The 20000-nt window shown below is 48.0% G+C and overlaps 1 protein-coding gene across 1 annotated transcript in view; it reads right to left on the reverse strand.

The window, feature by feature from the left end:
* LOC143277806 (neuronal acetylcholine receptor subunit alpha-7-like) overlaps nucleotides 1–20000 on the reverse strand; it is a 23127-nt gene that overhangs the window by 1328 nt on the left and 1799 nt on the right. Inside the window, exons 3-6 of the mRNA XM_076582709.1 lie at nucleotides 18581–18687; nucleotides 10179–10397; nucleotides 7493–7739; nucleotides 4022–4180 (exon numbers count right to left, since the gene is read on the reverse strand). Of these exons, the coding sequence (XP_076438824.1) occupies nucleotides 4022–4180; nucleotides 7493–7739; nucleotides 10179–10397; nucleotides 18581–18687 (732 nt within the window). The remainder of the gene's footprint in view (nucleotides 1–4021; nucleotides 4181–7492; nucleotides 7740–10178; nucleotides 10398–18580; nucleotides 18688–20000) is intronic.

Below are 20000 nucleotides of genomic sequence, written 5' to 3' on the forward strand. Positions count from 1 at the left end.
TTACAGTGGAGAGTGTCTTATCCAAGTCACATCCCCACTCTCTCGGCAAAGAGGGTTTCAGGACAGTCGGTGTTGGCATGGTTCCCCAAAGGCCAACTAGCCCCCAAGGCTGCAGCACTAAGAGCCAGTGCAATCTTGTCTCCTAGTTTGAGAGTCATTGTCCTTCACAAAAGACTAAGCTGTAAATGATTTCCCATAGCAGTTGGAGAAACCATTGATTATACAGCTCTTAATTTGCCGTTGGCCTCTCTGAAAGCTGATGTCAGTCTGTGATATAAGCCGAGCGTTGGGATCAACTTGCAATATGAACATGAACAACCATACACCGTTTTCGGCAATGTGCATGCTGGGTAGCCTATATTGATGTTTCCATAAGCTACAGAACGCTGATATGGATTTCGGGGGGTATTTAGAGTGCGATTTTGATCTTCAAACATGTGAATTTAGGCCTGCAAGATGGGAATTAAGACACCAGAAAGTCTGCAAATATGCTGGCTTGGGAGATCAGAAAATCACCCCAGTCCAAGCCCCCACCCCTTAATCCACCAGGAGCTGATACCAGGATTGAACCCAGCACCTACAGCTCGGAGGACCACTGAGCACGGCGTGTAACCACTCGGCTATTGTGCCCTGTTGTTATGAGAACAGGCGACCATCATTTTGATGACGAAAATAACAGGGTCTACAGTACGATGTCATTTCGAATTTCCAACCCTTGTCGCGGTATGTTCATGGGACTGCTCAGTCGCTCACACTGGTCCCACAGAACCCCCACCCAACCTTTCCAAAACCCACCTGTGGGGATGTCGCGGGTATTGGTCCCACAGAACCCCCACCCAACCTTTCCAAAACCCACCTGTGGGTATGTCACGGGTATTGGTCCCACAGAACCCCCACCCAACTTTTCCAAAACCCACCTGTGGGTATGTCGCTGGTATAGGTCCCACAGAACCCCCACCCAACCTTTTCCAAAACCCACCTGTGGGGATGTCGCGGTATAGGTCCCACAGAACCCCCACCCAACCTTTCCAAAACCCACCTGTGGGTATGTCGCGCACACTGGTCCCACAGAACCCCCACCCAACTTTCCAAAACCCACCTGTGGGTATGTCGCTCACACTGGTCCCACAGAACCCCCACCCAACCTTTCCAAAACCCACCCGTGGGTATGTCGCTCACACTGGTCCCACAGAACCCCTACCCAACCTTTCCAAAACCCACCTGTGGATATGTCGCTCACATTGGTCCCACAGAACCCCTACCCAACCTTTCCAAAACCCACCTGTGGATATGTCGCTCACACTGGTCCCACAGAACCCCTACCCAACCTTTCCAAAACCCACCTGTGGGGATGTCGCTCACATAGGTCCCACAGAACCCCCACCCAACCTTTCCAAAACCCACCTGTGGGGATGTCGCTCACATAGGTCCCACAGAACCCCACCCAACCTTTCCAAAACCCACCTGTGGGGATGTCGCTCACATAGGTCCCACAGAAGCCCCACCCAACCTTTCCAAAACCCACCTGTGGGGATGTTGCTCACATTGGTCCCACAGAACCCCCACCCAACCTTTCCAAAACCCACCTGTGGGGATGTTGCTCACATTGGTCCCACAGAACCCCTACCCAACCTTTCCAAAACCCACCTGTGGGTATGTCGCGGGTATTGGTCCCACAGAACCCCTACCCAACCTTTCCAAAACCCACCTGTGGGGATGTCGCGGGTATTGGTCCCACAAAACCCCCACCCAACTTTTCCAAAACCCACCTGTGGGGATGTCGCTCACATAGGTCCCACAGAACCCCCACCCAACCTTTCCAAAACCCACCTGTGGGTATGTCGCGGGTATTGGTCCCACAGAACCCCTACCCAACCTTTCCAAAACCCACCTGTGGGTATGTCGCGGGTATTGGTCCCACAGAACCCCCACCCAACTTTTCCAAAACCCACCTGTGGGTATGTCGCTCACACTGGTCCCACAGAACACCCACCCAACCTTTCCAAAACCCACCCGTGGGTATGTCGCGGGTATTGGTCCCACAGAACCCCCACCCAACCTTTCCAAAACCCACCTGTGGGGATGTCGCGGGTATTGGTCCCACAAAACCCCCACCCAACTTTTCCAAAACCCACCTGTGGGGATGTCGCTCACATAGGTCCCACAGAACCCCCACCCAACCTTTCCAAAACCCACCTGTGGGGATGTCGCTCACATTGGTCCCACAGAACCCCCACCCAACCTTTCCAAAACCCACCTGTGGGGATGTCGCGGGCACTTTCAATATCAATACTATCCCCCGCACCCTCCCCACGTTCTGGAAATTTTGTGCCAGAAAATTAATTTCCTCTTTTCTACCACAGTCTTTGTTGTTGTTTAGGGGATGGGGAGGGGTGATTTTTTGTGGGGTTTGTTTGTTGTTGTTGTTTTTTGTTGTTTATTTGTTGGTGGTGTTGTTGTTTGTTTGTTTATTGTTGGTTTTGTTGTTGTTGTTTGTTAAGGCCTGACTAAGCGCGTTGGGTTACGCTGCTGGTCAGGCATCTGCTTGGCAGATGTGGTGTAGCGTATATGGATTTGTCCGAACGCAGTGACGCCTCCTTGAGCTACTGAAACTGTTTGTTTATTGTTGGTTTTGTTGTTGTTGGTTTTGTTGTTGTTTGTTTGTTGTTGGTTTTGTTGTTGTTGTTTGTTGTTGTTGGTTGTTTTAGTGTTGCTTTTGTTGTCGTCGTTTTCTCTTTTCATCCTATATTTTCTGCTCCAGTAACGTTGTTGTTGTTGGTTTGTGTGTGTGTGATTCCTAAAAAGCTTCGTGTTTTGTAGTCTTTACCTTGACTTAATAAATGTTCATTCTTATTGTGTTGTATTCTCTCTCTCTCTCTCTCTCTCTCTCTCTCTCTCTCTCTCTCTCTCTCAAACACACACACACACACACCCTCCCCCTCTCTCCCTCCCACCCCCCTCTCTCCTTCCCTCCTTCCTCTCCCTCTCTCTCTCTCTCTCTCTCTCTGTGTCATTCACCTCTTCAACCAGAAGATGTACGCCTCGCGCAGTTCAGTGCAGCCCCCACCCCCAACCCTCACCCCAACCACAACCCTCACCACCACCTCCTACCCTCACCTCACCCCCACCCCCTACCCTCACCCCCACCCCCTACCCTCACCCCTAACCCCTACCCTCACCCCCACCCCCTACCCTCACCCCTACCCCCAACCCTTACCCCCACCCCCTACCTTTACCCCAACCCCCTACCTTTACCCCAACCCCCTACCCTCACCTCCACCCTCCACCCCCTACCCTCACCCCTAACCCCTACCCTCACCCCCACCCCCTACCTCACCCCTACCCCCAACCCTTACCCCCACCCCCTACCCTCACCCCTAACCCCTACCCTCACCCCCACCCCCTACCCTCACCCCTAACCCCTACCCTCACCCCCACCCCCTACCCTCACCCCTAACCCCTACCCTCACCCCTACCCTCACCCCTACCCCCAACCCTTACCCCCACCCCCTACCTTTACCCCCACCCCCTACCCTCACCCCTACCCCCAACCCTTACCCCCACCCCCTACCCTTACCCCCACCCCCTACCCTCACCCCTACCCCCAACCCTTACCCCCACCCCCTACCTTTACCCCCACCCCCTACCCTTACCCCCACCCCCTACCTTTACCCCCACCCGCTACCCTTACCCCAACCCCCTACCCTCACCTCCACCCTCCACCCCCTACTTTCACCCCAACCCCCAGCCCCCACCCCTACCCCCTACCCTCACCTCCACCCCCAACCCTTACCCCCACCCCCTACCCTCACCTCCAGCCGCCACCCCCTATCCTCACTCCCACCCACTACCCTCACCCCCACCTCCCACCCACACCCTCACCCCTACCCCCAACCCCTACCCTCACACCCAACACCTACCCCCACCCCCACACCCTACCCTCACCCCTACCCTCAACCCCTATCCTCACCCCCTACCCTCACCCACACCCACACCCCCACCCCCCACCCCCTACCCTCACCTGGCAGTCCTTGACGCTGTCCTCCAAGGTGACGACGAGGATGCTGAGAGCGACGACGAGCGAGCAGAGGACGAAGAGACAGAAGAGGTAGACCAGCATCAGAGGGATGCTGTGCGAGTGCTGGGGAAGGAGGCTGGTGACCACGCCCATGTACACCGCCTGGGTGGATAGACAGATAGATTGATTGATTGATTGATAGAGCAGGTTGGTAACCACGCCCATGTACACTGCCTGGATGGATAGATAGATAGATAGATAGATAGATAGAGCAGGTTGGTAACCACGCCCATGTACACCGCCTGGATGGATAGATAGATAGATAGATAGATAGAGCAGGTTGGTAACCACGCCCATGTACACCGCCTGGATGGATAGATAGATAGATTGATTGATTGATTGATTGATTGATAGAGCAGGCTGGTGACCACGCCCATGTACACCGCCTGGATGGATAGATAGATAGATTGATAGGTTGATAGATAGATTGATTGATTGATTGACTGATTGATTGATTGATACAGCAGGTTGGTAACCACGCCCATGTACACCGCCTGGGTGGATAGATAGATAGATTGATAGGTTGATATTATAGATAGATAGATTGATAAACAGACAAGACAGATAGATAGACTGATTGATTGATAGGCAGGACGAAGAGACAGAAGAGGTTGACCAGCATCAGAGGGATGCTGTGCGAGTGCTGGGGGAGGAGGCTGGTGACCACGCTCATGTACACCGCCTGGGTGGATGGATAGATAGATTGATTGATTGATAGACTGATAGATCAGGTTGGTAACCACGCCCATGTACACCGCCTGGGTGGATGGATAGATAGATAGATTGATTGATTGATTGATTGATAGACTGATAGATAGATCAGGTTGGTAACCACGCCCATGTACACCGCCTGGGTGGATGGATAGATAGATAGATTGATTGATTGATAGACTGATAGATAGATCAGGTTGGTAACCACGCCCATGTACACCGCCTGGGTGGATGGATAGATAGATAGATTGATTGATTGATAGACTGATAGATAGATCAGGTTGGTAACCACGCCCATGTACACCGCCTGGGTGGATAGATAGATAGATAGATAGATTGATTGATTGATTGATTGGTTGATTGATTGATTGATAGAGCAGGTTGGTAACCACGCCCATGTACACCGCCTGGGTGGATAGATAGATAGGTTGATATTATAGATAGATAGATTGATAAACAGACAGACAGACAGATTGATTGATTGATAGGCAGATAGATAGATAGATAGATAGACAGATTGATTGATTGATAGATAGATTGATTGATTGATTGATTGATTGAGGAGGTTGGTAACCACGCCCATGTACACCGCCTGGATGGATAGATAGATAGATAGATTGATTGATTGATTTATTGATTGATTGATAGAGCAGGTTGGTAACCACGCCCATGTACACCGCCTGGATAGATAGATAGATAGATAGATTGATTGATTGATAGATTGATTGATTGATTGATTGATTGATTGATTGAGCAGGTTGGTAACCACGCCCATGTACACCGCCTGGATGGATAGATAGATAGATAGACTGATTGATAGATAGATTGATTGATTGATTGATTGATTGATTGAGCAGGTTGGTAACCACGCCCATGTACACCGCCTGGATGGATAGATAGATAGATTGATAGGTTGATATTATAGATAGATAGATTGATAAACAGACAGACAGATAGATAGATTGATTGATAGGCAGACAGCTAGATAGATAGATTGATTTACTGATAGATTGATTGATTGATTGATTGAGTGGTTGGTTGGTTGATTGATTGATTGATTGATAGACAGATAGATAGATAAATAGATAGATAGATAGACAGAAAGTTAGATAGATAGATAGATAGATAGATAGATAGAAAGATAGACAGACAGATAGATAGACAGATAGATTGATGGACAGACAGAGAAAGATAGATAGATAGATAGATAGATAGATAGACAGACAGATAGATAGATAGATTGATGGACAGACAGATAGATAGAAAACGGAACGGAACGGAATGGTACAGAGAGAGAGAGAGAGAGAGAGAGAGAGAGAGAGAGAGAGAGAGAGAGAGAGAGAACAACAGCAGCAACAACAATAATAATAATAATAACAATCATTATTATTATCATCATCTCTTTTTTTTCTTTTTTTTTAGGTTGTTTTTTTTATTAGTATTATCTCTTTCCCTTGCCTCCCCTCTCTCTCCCTCCATTTATACCTCTCTACCTCCTCCTTCTCTCTATCCCTCCATCTGTTTCCCTCTCCCTTTCTCTCTCCGTCTCCTCTTCCTTCCCCTCCCCCTACCCTATCTCTCCCTCTCCCTGTGCTACTACCCCCACCGCACCCCCTCTTTCTCTCCTCCCCCCTCTCTCTCTCTCCCTGTCTCTCTCCTACCCCCTTCATCTTACTCAGTTCCCTTCTCCTCCTCCCTTTCCCTTCCCCCGTATCTCCCTGCTCCCCCCTCCCCCCAGCACCCCCCCCCCCCCAGCACCCTCCCTCCCGCCCCCTCTTTCTCCCTCCATCTCTTTCTCTGTCTCTGTATTTCTCCCTCTCTCTCTCTCTCTGTATTTCTCTCTCTGTATTTCTCTCTCTGTATTCTCTCTCTCTCTCTCTCTCTCTCTCCCTCCCTCCCTCCCTCCCTCTCTCTGTGTATTTATCTCTCTCTCTGTATCTCTCTCTGTATCTCTCCTCTCTCTCCCTCTCTCTCTCTCTGTATTGATATGTATCTCTCTCTCTATATATATATATATCCCCCCTCTCTCTCTGTATCTCTCTCTGTCTCTCTCTCTCTCTGTATTTCACTCCCTCTCCCTCTCTCTCCCCCTCTCTCTCTCCCTCCCTCTCTCATTCTCTCTCCCTCTCCCTCTCTCCCTCTCTCTCCCCCCCTCCCTCTCTCTCCCCCCTCTCTCTCTCCCTCCCTCTCTCACTCTCTCTCCCTCTCTCTCCCCCTCTCCCTCTCCCTCCCTCTCTCCCTCTCCCTCCCTCTCTCGCTCTCTCTCCCTCTTCCTCCCTCTCCCCCCTCCCTCTCTCTCCCCCCTCTCTCCCTCCCCCCTCTCCCTCTCTCTCTCCCTCCCGCTCTCTCCCTCTCTCTCCCTCCCTCCCTCTCTCACTCTCTCACTCTCCCTCTCTCCCTCCCTCTCCCCACACCCTCCCTCTCTCCCCCTCTCCCTCCCTCTCCCCACCCCCTCCCTCTCTCCCCCTCTCCCTCCCTCTCTCACTCTCTCTCCCTCTCTCTCCCCCCTCTCCCTCCCTCTCCCCCCTCCCTCCCTCTCTCTCCCTCTCTCTCTCCCTCCCGCTCTCTCCCTCTCTCTCCCTCCCTCCCTCTCTCACTCTCTCTCCCTGCCCCTCTCTCCCTCCCTCCCTCTCTCTCTCTCCCTCTCTTTCTCTCTCTCCCTTCATCTCCGCCCCCCCTCCCTCTCTCTGTATATATCAGTACCAGTGAAAGGAGGACGGTGGTCCCGTAGGTGACTTTCTCGCCGCTGTTGCTAGGCAACACGAAGACGATGAAGTTGAGCAGCGAGAGGACCATGATGGGCAGCAGCACGTTCAGCAGGATGAAGGCCGGCCGCCGGGTCAAGGTCAAGGTCACCGTGAACCCCGTGAGCAGTTGTAAGTTCAGGATCGGGGAGCTGCTTGTCCTGGGTGCCACGTAGGTCTCCCCCAGTATCCACTCTCCGCTGACACTGTGTGTGTGTGTGTGTGTGTGTGTGTGTGTGTGTGTGTGTGTGTGTGTGTGTGTGTGTGAGTGGTGAGAAAAAATTCTTGGAACGATATGATTTGTTCCATCTTGTGGAAATAATATCTAGAAAACGAAATACATTTTCTATTAATTTTCAGTGTACTGTACTGCCTATGCAGAGAAACATAAAATAAAGAAATAAATAAATAAATAAACTGCCTGCCTTGCGTAAAACGTTCTCAAAAACAGCCCAAGTGGAAATTCTTCGAACGATATGATTTGTCCATCATGTGGAAATAATCTAGAAAACGAAACACATTTTCCATCAATTTTCAGTGTGCTGTACTGCCTATGCAGAGAAACATAAAATAAATAAATAAACTGCCAGCCTTGCATAAAAAGTACTCAAAAACAGCCCAAGTGGAAATTCTTCAAAGGATATGATTTGTCCATCTTGTGGAAATAATATCTAGAAAACGAAACACATTTTCTATTAATTTTCAGTGTACTGTACTGCCTATGCAGAGAAACATAAAAAAAAAATAAATAAACTGCCTGCCTTGCATAAAACGTACTTAAAAAAAAGAATGCCCAAAGTGGAAATTCTTCGAAAGATATGATTTGTCCATCATGTGGAAATAATCTTGAAAACGAAACACATTTTCTATTAATTTTCAGTGTACTGCACTGCCTATGCAGAGAAACATTAAATAAATAAATAAATAAACTGCCCGCCTTGCATAAAACGTACTCAAAAACAGCCCCAAGTGGAACTTTCTTCGAACGATATGATTTGTCCATCTTGTGAAACGCTTTTTTTTTCTATTTCAGTGTACTGCCTATGCAGACAAATAAAAATAAAAAAAAACTGCCTGCCTTGCATTAAACGTACTGAAAAGCAACCCAAATGAACATTCTTCGAAAGATAATGATTTGTCCATCTTGTGGAAATGGTCTAGAAAACGAAACGCATTTTCTATCAATTTTCAGTGTCCATGCCTACACACACACACACACACACACACACACACACACACACACACACACACACACACACAATCAGAGTGGATTTCTTCTACAGAATTTGTTGCGATGGGTTCTTTCCTCATTTCCCTGAGTGGGTGGTGCACACGGTTCATCGTGTCACCCGTACGACCAGACTTGATTTTCCAAGTCAAACTTGGGCGAAAGGGTGAAGCCGGGATTCGAACCCACACTCTCACTGGCACTGTATTGTCAGAAGAGCGTCTCAGCCATTTTGACTACCTTCCTCCTTGACAGCGACAATGTTTGTTTGTTTATTGTTGTTGTTGTTGTTTTATCATTGTCCGTTCAGTAGTTAAGCCCTTTGGACAAGGTGGCATTTTACAAACAAACGATCGTAAGCATAATTCTGGAAACTGATAACGTGCATCTCTTCCAGCATGCCATCTCTCCTCCTCGCCAATCACAAAAATGCTCGTACACGGAAGCAAAACATGACAACACACGCACACTCTCCCTCTCTCTCTCTCTCTCTCCCACCACTACCAACTCCCACAACACCCACCCCCTCCCCGAACCCCTGCACACACACACATACACACACACACACACACACACACACACACACACACACACACACACACAAAACTACATTAAAGTACCGCAATGGTGATGGATGGACTGAATCACGTCAAACATCACTGCAATATCCTCTCTATCCCATCCCATACAACTACTAACTACTAATTAAACACGTGAATTGCGCTGTATTTATTCATTGGGTTGGATGACCGTATTGATTGAAGCGTGTTCTGGCTGCCTCTTTTCGTTCTTTTGCCATGTTGATTTTTTTAATTCCCCCCATATCGCCGATAGTTATATATGAATCTTTCAGAACAGTTTTGTGTGTGTGTGTGTGGCGGGTGTGTGTCTGTGCCGTTTTGAGACCTGTGTTGGATTATGCGGTCGGCCTTACTATGATAACAATAGCGATGATGATGATAATGATGATGATGATGATGATAATAATGATGATGATGATAAGGATGATGGTGATGATAATAATGATGATGATGATAAGGATGATGGTGATGGTGACGATGATAAGAAAAGTAAGAGGAGGAGGGGGAGGAGAATGATAATAATGATGACGATGATGATGATGATAAGAAGAATAAGAAGAATGATGATGATGATGACGACGATGCAGATCAAGCTGATGATGCTGATATATAACTATTATTATCATCATCATCTTCTTCTTCGTCGTCGTCTCCTTCATCATCATCATCATCATCATCAAACCAGCCGGGGTTGAAGGTGGGAAGTCCTTGCCATTGTCATGATCGTCGTTGTCGTTGCCCACAGAAGACGACCTGTGAAACGAGGGAGCGAGGCGGGAGGCTGAGGCTGGGGGGTGCGGGGGGGGGGGGGAGTAGGGCAGGTTGAGGTGTCTCACCTGTAAGTTCCCAGCTCAGCCTGCTCGCTGCCCGGAACGAAGACGACCTCTGAAGCGAAGTAACTGTCCGAGAGGAAGATGATGCTGCAACGCTGGGTGTCGAAGGGGAAGATGCTCATGTCCATTTTGCAGCCCGTGTAGAAGATGGTGCCCGGTGCCCACACCACCTGCCCCTCCCACGTCAGGGTCAGCGGGGAGATGTCGCTCTTGAACACGTCCCTTTGGGGGTGGGGAGGTTTTTGGGGAGAGAGAAAAAATAATTTGAAAAATACATAGCTGAATAGTAGATGTCTTACAGATTTTTACGTCCCTTGAACAGGTTTGATTTTTTTTTCTCTCTCTCTCTAGAGGGGGAGAGGGGTAGGTGTCTCATAGCATTTTACGTCCCTTGGACGTTAGGTTTGAAAAAAAAATGATTAATCAGTTTTATAGAAATAAAAATAAAAAAAGGGGGGGGGGGGTAGATGTCTCATAGCTTTTTACGTCCCTTGGATAGGAGGTTTGGGGGAGGGGGGTATTGGATTCAAATGAAATAATGATAATAATGAAAACAATGATAATAACAGTAATAATAATGATGATAATAGTAATAACGATAATAACAATAATAAGGGTTAGATGTCTCATAGCTTTTTACGTCTCCCTTGGATGGGAGGTTTGAAAAAAATAAAGAAAGAAAATAATAATAATAATAATAATACTGAGTTAGATGTCCCATAGCTTATTACGTCCCTTGAAAGGGAGTTATAAAGGGCAAGGGTTTGTTGGGTGTTTTTTGTTGTTTTTTTTTTTGGGGGGGGGGGTGTTTGTTTTTTAAAGACTACAGGTCCTACATATATCTACATCTCTTGGAGGGGGTAAAGTGGAGATGTTAAAAAAGGCTTAGAAGTCCCGTAGTATTTTACGCCCTTTCGAGGGTGTGAAGGGAGAGGGTTAAAAAAAGGGAGGGGGGTGGGTAGATCTCCCATGGTCTTATACAACCTTTGAAGAGGGAACAGGGGTGGGGGGAGGTTATCACACTCATCGCACTATCACCACAACCACCATAGCCATCACCATCATCACCACCATCATCACCATCATCATCACCATCATCACTACCATCACCACCACCACCATCATCACTACCATCACCACCACCACCATCATCACCACATTCACCATCACCACCACCATCACAACCACCATCACCATCACCATCATAAATACCATCACCATCACAACCACCATCATCACCACCACCATTATCACCACCACCACTATGACCACCATCACCATCATCATCACCACCACCATCACCATCACCATAATCACTGCCATCACCATTACCACCATCATCACCACCACCACCATCATCACCACATTCACCATCACCACCATCACTACCATCATCACTACCATAATCACCACCATCAACACCACCATCAACACCATCATCAGTCATCACCACCACCACCAGAGGATGGAGTCTCCCGTCGGACCGACGGATGAGTAGGCAGGCAGGCTTATCTGTCGGTGTGTGTCCTCATATGGGAGAAGAGGCCGATTCTAGATGCGCAGCACTTCCCACAGGTGTTGCAAGGGAAAACATCTCCAGAAGTTGAGCCCTGCTTCCCTCGCTCACGCTTCTCCTTAATGGCCAGCGTTCTCTTGTTTTCAAACGTCTTTATGCCACTAGAGCACAGCATCCTCCAGCGAGAGCGGCCAAGGACATCAGTTTCCCAGGAAGCGATGTCTATGTCACAGGCTTTGAGGTTTGTCTTCAATGTGTCCTTGAAGCGCTTGCAGGGTCTTCCAAGTTCGCGGTGGCTTCCCTTCAGCTAGCCATACAAGAGCATCTTCGGGATCCTGCTGTCTGTCATGCGGATAACATGTCCTGTCCAGCGTAGCTGGCACTGGATCAGCACCACCACCATCACCACCATCACCATCACCACCACCACCATCATCACTACCATCACCACCACCACCACCACCACCATCACCACCACCACCATCATCATCACTATCATCACCACCATCACCATCACCACCACCACCATCATCACTACCATCACCACCACCACCACCACCACCACCACCACCACCACCACCACCATCATCACTACCATCATCACCACCACCACCACCATCACCATCATCACCACCACCACCATTATCACTACCATCAACACCACCACCACCACCATCACCACCATCATCACCACCACCACCACCACCACCATCACCATTACCACCATCATCACCACCATCACCATCACCATCACCATTACCATCATCATCACTACCATCACCACCACCACCACCACCACCACCATCACCATTACCACCATCATCACCACCACCACCACCATCATCACCACCACCACCATCCTCATCAAAGTGGGCAGTGTGGAAGTCAGAGGACCACCCAGATCGGGTGAGGCTGTAATGTAAAGCACACATCCACACACACAGTTAGTCATGTGCACGACACAAAGTGCTTGCTCTGTTAAAATATGGTGTCTGGACCCAGTAATTGTGTTTTCTGTGTCAACAGCCCCTGACTGACTACAAAAACGACCCCCCCCCCCCCCCCCCCCCCCCCCCCACACACACACACACACACACCCTCTGTGTCCGCGGAAAGCTGGTCTGTTGGCTAACCTATCTGCTCTCTCTCTCTCTCTCTCTCTCAAGGACAGATTGGAAGAATAGGCAATGCCTAAAATCTTAATCCTTGAATAAAAACGTTTTGAGTTCTGAGTTCTGAGTTCTCTCTCTCTCTCTCTCTCTCTCTCTCTCGTTCTGTGTTCTTCTTTCTCTCTCTCGCACTCACATTCTTTGGGTTAGAGGTTTCATAGCCTTTTATGAAGGTCTGTGTGCCTTTTGGTTTTTATTTGTGCTGATACGCATCAAACACGGATTTTGTGGTTTGTTTTCCATCACTGGCGTTTAATGTGTGTGTGTGGGGGGGGAGGGGTGCGGGGGGGGGAGGGCTTTGGGGGGGGGAGGGTCGGTGTGTGTGTGTGTGTGTGTGTGTGTGTGTGTGTGTGTCGGTCGGTGTGTGTGTGTCGGTCGGTGTGTGTGTGTGTGTGTGTGTGTGTGTTTCATTAGCAAACTGTAGCCAGACCTTAGTGTTAAAATTTTGAATGAACCACCCATTTGTTCCTAAGCTTTTTTTCATTAAGAGACATTCAACTACCTTTGCAAATGACTGGGCTATCAATGTATTAGGCCCATGTCTGATTTTATCCTAAAAAGAATAATAAAAAAAAACAAAAAAAAGGAAAGAAAATAATGAGACAGAGGGATTATTTAACAATAACAAAAGATCGCGGCGCATTGTATCACATCACACCACACCACATCACACCACACCACACCACATCACACCACACCACACTATTCCACTCCATTCCTCAACACACAACATCACATCACTCCACACCACATCACACCATACCATACCACACATTTCCACTGCATTCCACACCACGCCACATCACACCACACCACACCACATCACACCACACCACATCACACCATACCATACCACACATTTCCACTGCATTCCACACCACACCACATCACACCACACCACACCACATCACTCCACACCACATCACACTATACCATACCACACATTTCCACTGCATTCCACACCACACCACATCACACCACACCACACCACACCACACTATTCCACTCCATTCCTCACCACACCACATCACACCACGCCACGCCACATCACACCACACCACATCACGCCACACAACACCACGCCACATCACACCACACCATATCACACCACATCATACCACACCACACTATTCCACTCCATTCCACACCACATCACATCACACCACCACATCATACCACACCACACCACACCACATCATACCGCATCACACTATCCCACTCTATTCCACACCACATCACACCACACCACACCATACTACATCACACCACACCACACCACATCATACCACATCACACTATTCCACTCCATTCCGCACCACACCACATCACACCACACCACAACACATCACATCACACCACCACACCATACCACACCACACCACATCATACCGTATCACACTATTCCACACCACATCACACCATACCACATCACACCACACCACCACATCATACCACACCACATCATACCACATCACACTATTCCACTCCATTCCGCACCACACCACACCACACCACACCACACCACACACATCATTCCACACCACACCACATCACATCACACCACACCACACACCACATCATTCCACACCACACCACATCACACCACACCACACACCACATCATTCCACACCACACCACACACCACATCATTCCACACCACACCACACACCACATCACACCACACCACACACACACATCATTCCACACCACACCACACCACACACCACATCACACCACACCACACACACACATCATTCCACACCACACCACACCACACCACACACACACACACACACACACACACACACACACACACACACACACACACACACACACACACACACTATACCACAATCGATCTGTCACCACGGCGATATCATGCACAACAGAAAGGTTCGTGGTCTATTGGGACCAACAAAGAAAAAAAAAGAGGGGCTTTTTGTTAGGGTTTTTGTGTGCGTCCGTGTCCGTGTCCGTGTGCGTGTGTGTGTGTGGTGTGGTGTTGTTTTTTGGTCCGAAAACTGCCTGGAAATGCTCAAAAATTCAACTGTGGTTTCACTCACGAGTTTATTAAACCATGGGCCAAATCAGTGACATGTGACGGACTTTTTCCCCAGTGTGGGTGGTCACAGCTCCTGACGTTTATCCGCATACACGTGTACATCCACGGCTGAGTGCATTTTACGTGCTTTTTTAGGGACGTGCACGGCCGTTCTTTAACCCCCCCCCCCCCCAGCCATTTAGGCAGCCGTACTCAGTTTTCCGGGGCCTGGAGTGCATGCAGTGTGCGTTCAAGAGTGTTTTCCTATAACCCATCGAACCCATGCGTTTTTGAAGCGTCGAACTCTGACATGGATCATGCGATCTTTAATGTGCGTTTTTGAAGTTCTGCGTTGTGTATACCAAGAAGGGGGTAGGGGGGAGGGGAGGGGCGAGGGGGGGGGAGTGTATGTTGGAGGGTTCAGGTACAGAGCAGGTCTACACATGTAATAATGCTGATGTTGAAGGGTAAAAAATTGTAAAAAATTTTAAAAATCTCAACCCCAACCCTTTCACCGCCAGTCAATTTAGAGCGCAAAATTCCCTTGTGCTATAAAGACAGAAAATATGATGTCTAAGAATAGCTAGGGATTCCCCCCTGTGATGTGCAGAAAACATGGCCTATCCTACCACCGAACTTAAAGAGCAGTAGGTTCATGGATAACAGACCCATGACCTGGTCAACCTTCAGTGACATGGGTCCTCTACCTAGCTGCTGCATAAAATAATGCGAGTTTGTATATGTATTTGATTTGTATTTGAATTTCTTTTTATCACAACAGATTTCTCTGTGTGAAATTCGGGCTGCTCTCCCCAGGGAGAGCGCGTCGCTATACTACAGCGCCACCCATTTTTTTTCTTTTTTTCTTTTTTTTGTATTTTTTTCCTGCGTGCAGTTTTATTTCTTTTTATTGTCGAAGTGGATTTTTCTACAGAATTTTGCCAGGAACAACCCTTTTGTTGCCGTGGGTTCTTTTACGTGCGCTAAGTGCATGCTGTACACAGGACCTCGGTTTATCGTCTCATCCGAATGACTAGCGTCCAGACCACCACTGAAGGTCTAGTGGGGGGGGGGGGGGAGAAAATATCGGCAGCTGAGCCGTGATTCGAACCAGTGCGCTCATATTCTCTCGCTTCCTAGGCGGACGCGTTACCTCTAGGCCATCACTCCACAGTGAAAGGGAGTATTTTAACCGTAACAGATGCAGCTTACGCGGACTGACGGGTGCCATTGTCAAGTGGTTACAGGGCTGGATTCTCGCCCCGCGTGTCCTGAGTTCGATCCTCGTCACACCTGGTAGGTTAAATAAGGGTGGAGATTTTTTTTTTTTTCCCGATCTCCCAAGTTTCAACATATGTGCAGACCTGCCAGTGCTTGAATCCTCTTCGTTTGTGTATTCATGCATGCAGAAGTTCAGATACTCACGTTAAAGATCCTGTAATCCATGTCAGCGTTCTGTGGGGTATGGGGAGAGAGAAAAAAAAAAGAACATACCCGGCATTCACATCCCCGAAAATGGTAGTGTGGCTGCCTACATGGCGGGGTAAATAAACAAAACGGTCTTACAGGTAAAATGGTACACGGCTGTGTGTGTGTGTGTGTGTATGTGTGTGTGTGTGGGGGGGTCTGTGTGTGTGTGTGTGTTTGGTGTGTGTGTGTGGGGGTGTTGGGGGGGTCTGTGTGTCTGTGTGTGTGTGTGTTTGGTGTGTGTGTCGGCGGGGTGTGTGTGTGGGGGGTCTGTGTGTGTGTGTGTGTTTGGTGTGTGTGTGTGGGGGGGGGTGTTGGGGGGGTCTGTGTGTGTGTGTGTGTGTGTTTGGTGTGTGTGTGGGCGGGGGGGGGGGGTGTGTGTGTGTCTGTTTGTGTGTGTGTGTGTGTGTGTGTGTGTGTGTGTTTGGTGTGTGTGTGTGTGTGTGTGTTTGGTGTGTGTGTGTGTGTGTGTGTGTGTGTGTGTGTGTGGCTGAAACCTAACTGAATGACACAGGAAACGAAAGATAAGCCCCCAATGGCAGCCGTCAGTCGGCTGTACCCAGGTTGGCAGCCTGTTGTACAAATGACTCCGTGTTTGTAAAGCGCTCCAAGCTTGGTCTCCGACCGAAGACAGACATTATATAAGTATCCATGACATTACCAAGCTCGGGACCCTAGGGTTGAAAGTCCAGCGCAATGTCAATATGAATATCACAGCCGTAAAATACCGGAGACTGATAGACAGGGACAAAATCCGAGACGGAGAAAAGATAGACAAATAGGTGGAGCAGGGAGGGATCTCTACACAGTATAACTGGATTCAGCGTGCGCGAACACTTGACGCGGACGCAGACAAACACACAGACAGCCAGCCAGCCAGCCAGCCACACACACACACACACACACACACACACACACACACACACATATATATATATATATATATATATATATATATATATATATATATCCAAGAAGCTTGAAAATGAATATGTAAAATTTTGGAAACAGAAACATAACAGTTCATCCAATTTAGAATTTTACAAGAACGCTGCGATAAATTATAAAATTGAGCCGTATTTAAAGAATACAGCAAATACACAACACAAGAAAGCACTGACCATGTTACGAATCAGCGCCCATGACTTACAAATCGAACAGGGAAGATATAAAAATACACCGAAAGAACAAAGACTGTGTGATACTTGTAACAGTTTAGAAGATGAGATTCACCTTTTAGACAATTGTGTAAAGTACAATAGTTACAGACACAGATTCCTAATCGATATATGTCGTCCAAATGCAAAGCCTAGTGAACTGATCATTCTAACAGAATTACAGCCAAGGCTGGCGAAATTTGTTCATGAATGTTTCTCTTCTTAATATGCTCATGTTTATGTTTCATTGTGTCTTATAAACCTTAAGGTTTTATGACAATAAAAAGTATTCTATTCTATTCTATTTTCTTCTATTCTATTCACACACACACACATACATACCACCACCACCACAACAACACCAAACACACACTGCACACACACAACAAACACCCCGTCCCCCCACCCTCTCTCTCTCTCTCTCTCTCTGGTTGGAAGAATAACAAGCATTGTCTTGCTTTCTCTATTACCCTCAGAATAGAATTCATTCAGTTCTCTCTCTCTCTCTCTCTCTCTCTCTCTCTCTCTCTCTCTCTCTTGCCAAGCTACAGTAAAGACGTTCGTTATTTTTCCTTGATTTTGTATAGGTTTTTAAACTTAGAGAAATAGCTATTGGTGGGGGGAGTGGGGGGGAGGGAGGCACAGTACCCGCCTGCCACATGGTCATTTTAAGCAAACGACAAAATACCAAAGTGCCGCTTATCCCTTAGTAGTTTAGTATACTATGGTTCCGTTTTTTCCTTTCTGTTCCATTTTCGTTGTTTCGCACCATTTCTGTTCTGATTTGTACCCCTCAAGGCCTGACTAAGCGCGTTGGGTTACGCTGCTGGTCAGGCATCTGCTTGGCAGATGTGGTGTAGCGTATATGGATTTGTCCGAACGCAGTGACGCCTCCTTGAGCTACTGAAACTGAAACTGATTTGTACCTACTTATGTCGCTAGAGCTTTACAGCTAATGACATTAAACATTTCAGTGTTCAGTGTGTGTGTTCTCCCCATCACTCCACCCCTCCAGCCACTCCTCCTCCTCCTCCTCCTCCCTCCTCCCTCCACACCTGTCCTCCAAGGAGTTGGACACCATGACCCGAGGACGCCAGATGTCGGTCAAGGCGGTGTGCACGTGCTCCAGACCAGCGTAGTCCGTCCTGTTCCACGTGCGGACCTGGAGTGGGGGGGGGGGGGGGGGATGCGTGGGGGGGGGAGGGGGTGCAATAAACAATGTTTATTCGTTTCAATTAGATATATATAAAAAATTCATTAAAAAAACAAAAATATACACACGCACATCGAGGCAACCATGTGCTGTTTCTTCTTCTTCTTCTTCTTCTTCTTCTTCTTCTTCGTTTCGTGGGCTGCATCTCCCACATTCGATCGTATGTTCACGAGTGGGCTTTTACGTGTATGACCGTTTTTGACTACCCGCCCTGTTAGCAGCCATACTCTGTTTTCGGGGGTTGCGCATGCTGGGTATGTTCTTGTTTCAATAACCCACCGAACGCTGAAAATGATTACAGGATCTTTAACGTGCGTATTTGATCTTCCGCTTGCGTATACACACGAAAGGGGGTTCAAGGACGAGCAGGTCTGCACATAATGTTGATCTGGGAGATCGGAAAAATCTCTACCCTTTACCCACCGGCGCCCGTCACCGACATTCGAACCCGGGACCCTCAGAGTCAGTGAAATTACAACGCTTTAACCACTCGACTATTGCGCCAGTCAGCCATGTGTTTGTTCTGTATTGTCCGTATATTCTGAGTAGCTTATTAAGAGGCCACGCTAGTCTTGAATAATAATTTTAAAAAATTTAAAAACCTTATTTGTGTTTGCAGGTTTCTTTTCTTCTGTCATTGCTGCTGTGTGCATGTCAAATGATCGGTATACGCACAAGACCGGCGCTTCCTTTCTCGAGGAAGTGTCAGGATATGTACCTTTTATTTACCTGTGTTCTAGCTGAATCAGTGGCACAAGCAGCATTGACTTGACGTTGTGTTACCACTCTTTACTATTTGTTAATCATTTCTTCACCTGGCCTCGTTGTTTATTCATGTCATGGCAGAATGGTTAAGACGCTTCTCTGCCAATACAGTGTCCGCGACGGTGTGAGTTCGAATCCCCGGCGCGACGGGCGCAATAGCCGAGTGGTTAAAGCGTTGGACTGTCAATCTGAGGGTCCCGGGTTCGAATCACGGTGACGTCGCCTGGTGGGTAAAGGGTGGAGATTTTTACGATCTCCCAGGTCAACATATGTGCAGACCTGCTTAGTGTCTGAACCCCCTTCGTGTGTATATGCAAGCAGAAGATCAAATACGCACGTTAAAGATCTGCTATTCTGATTCCTGGATTTTTTAAAATCAAAATCTGCTATTCTGCTTTTATAATCAATTGACGGGCGCAATAGCCGAGTGGTTAAAGCGCTGGATTTTCGATCTGAGGGTTCTGGGTTTGAATCACGGCGACAGCACCTGGTGGGTA

The sequence above is a fragment of the Babylonia areolata genome, chromosome 35, assembly GCF_041734735.1.
Source record: "Babylonia areolata isolate BAREFJ2019XMU chromosome 35, ASM4173473v1, whole genome shotgun sequence".
Classification (NCBI taxonomy): Eukaryota; Metazoa; Mollusca; class Gastropoda; order Neogastropoda; family Buccinidae; genus Babylonia; species Babylonia areolata.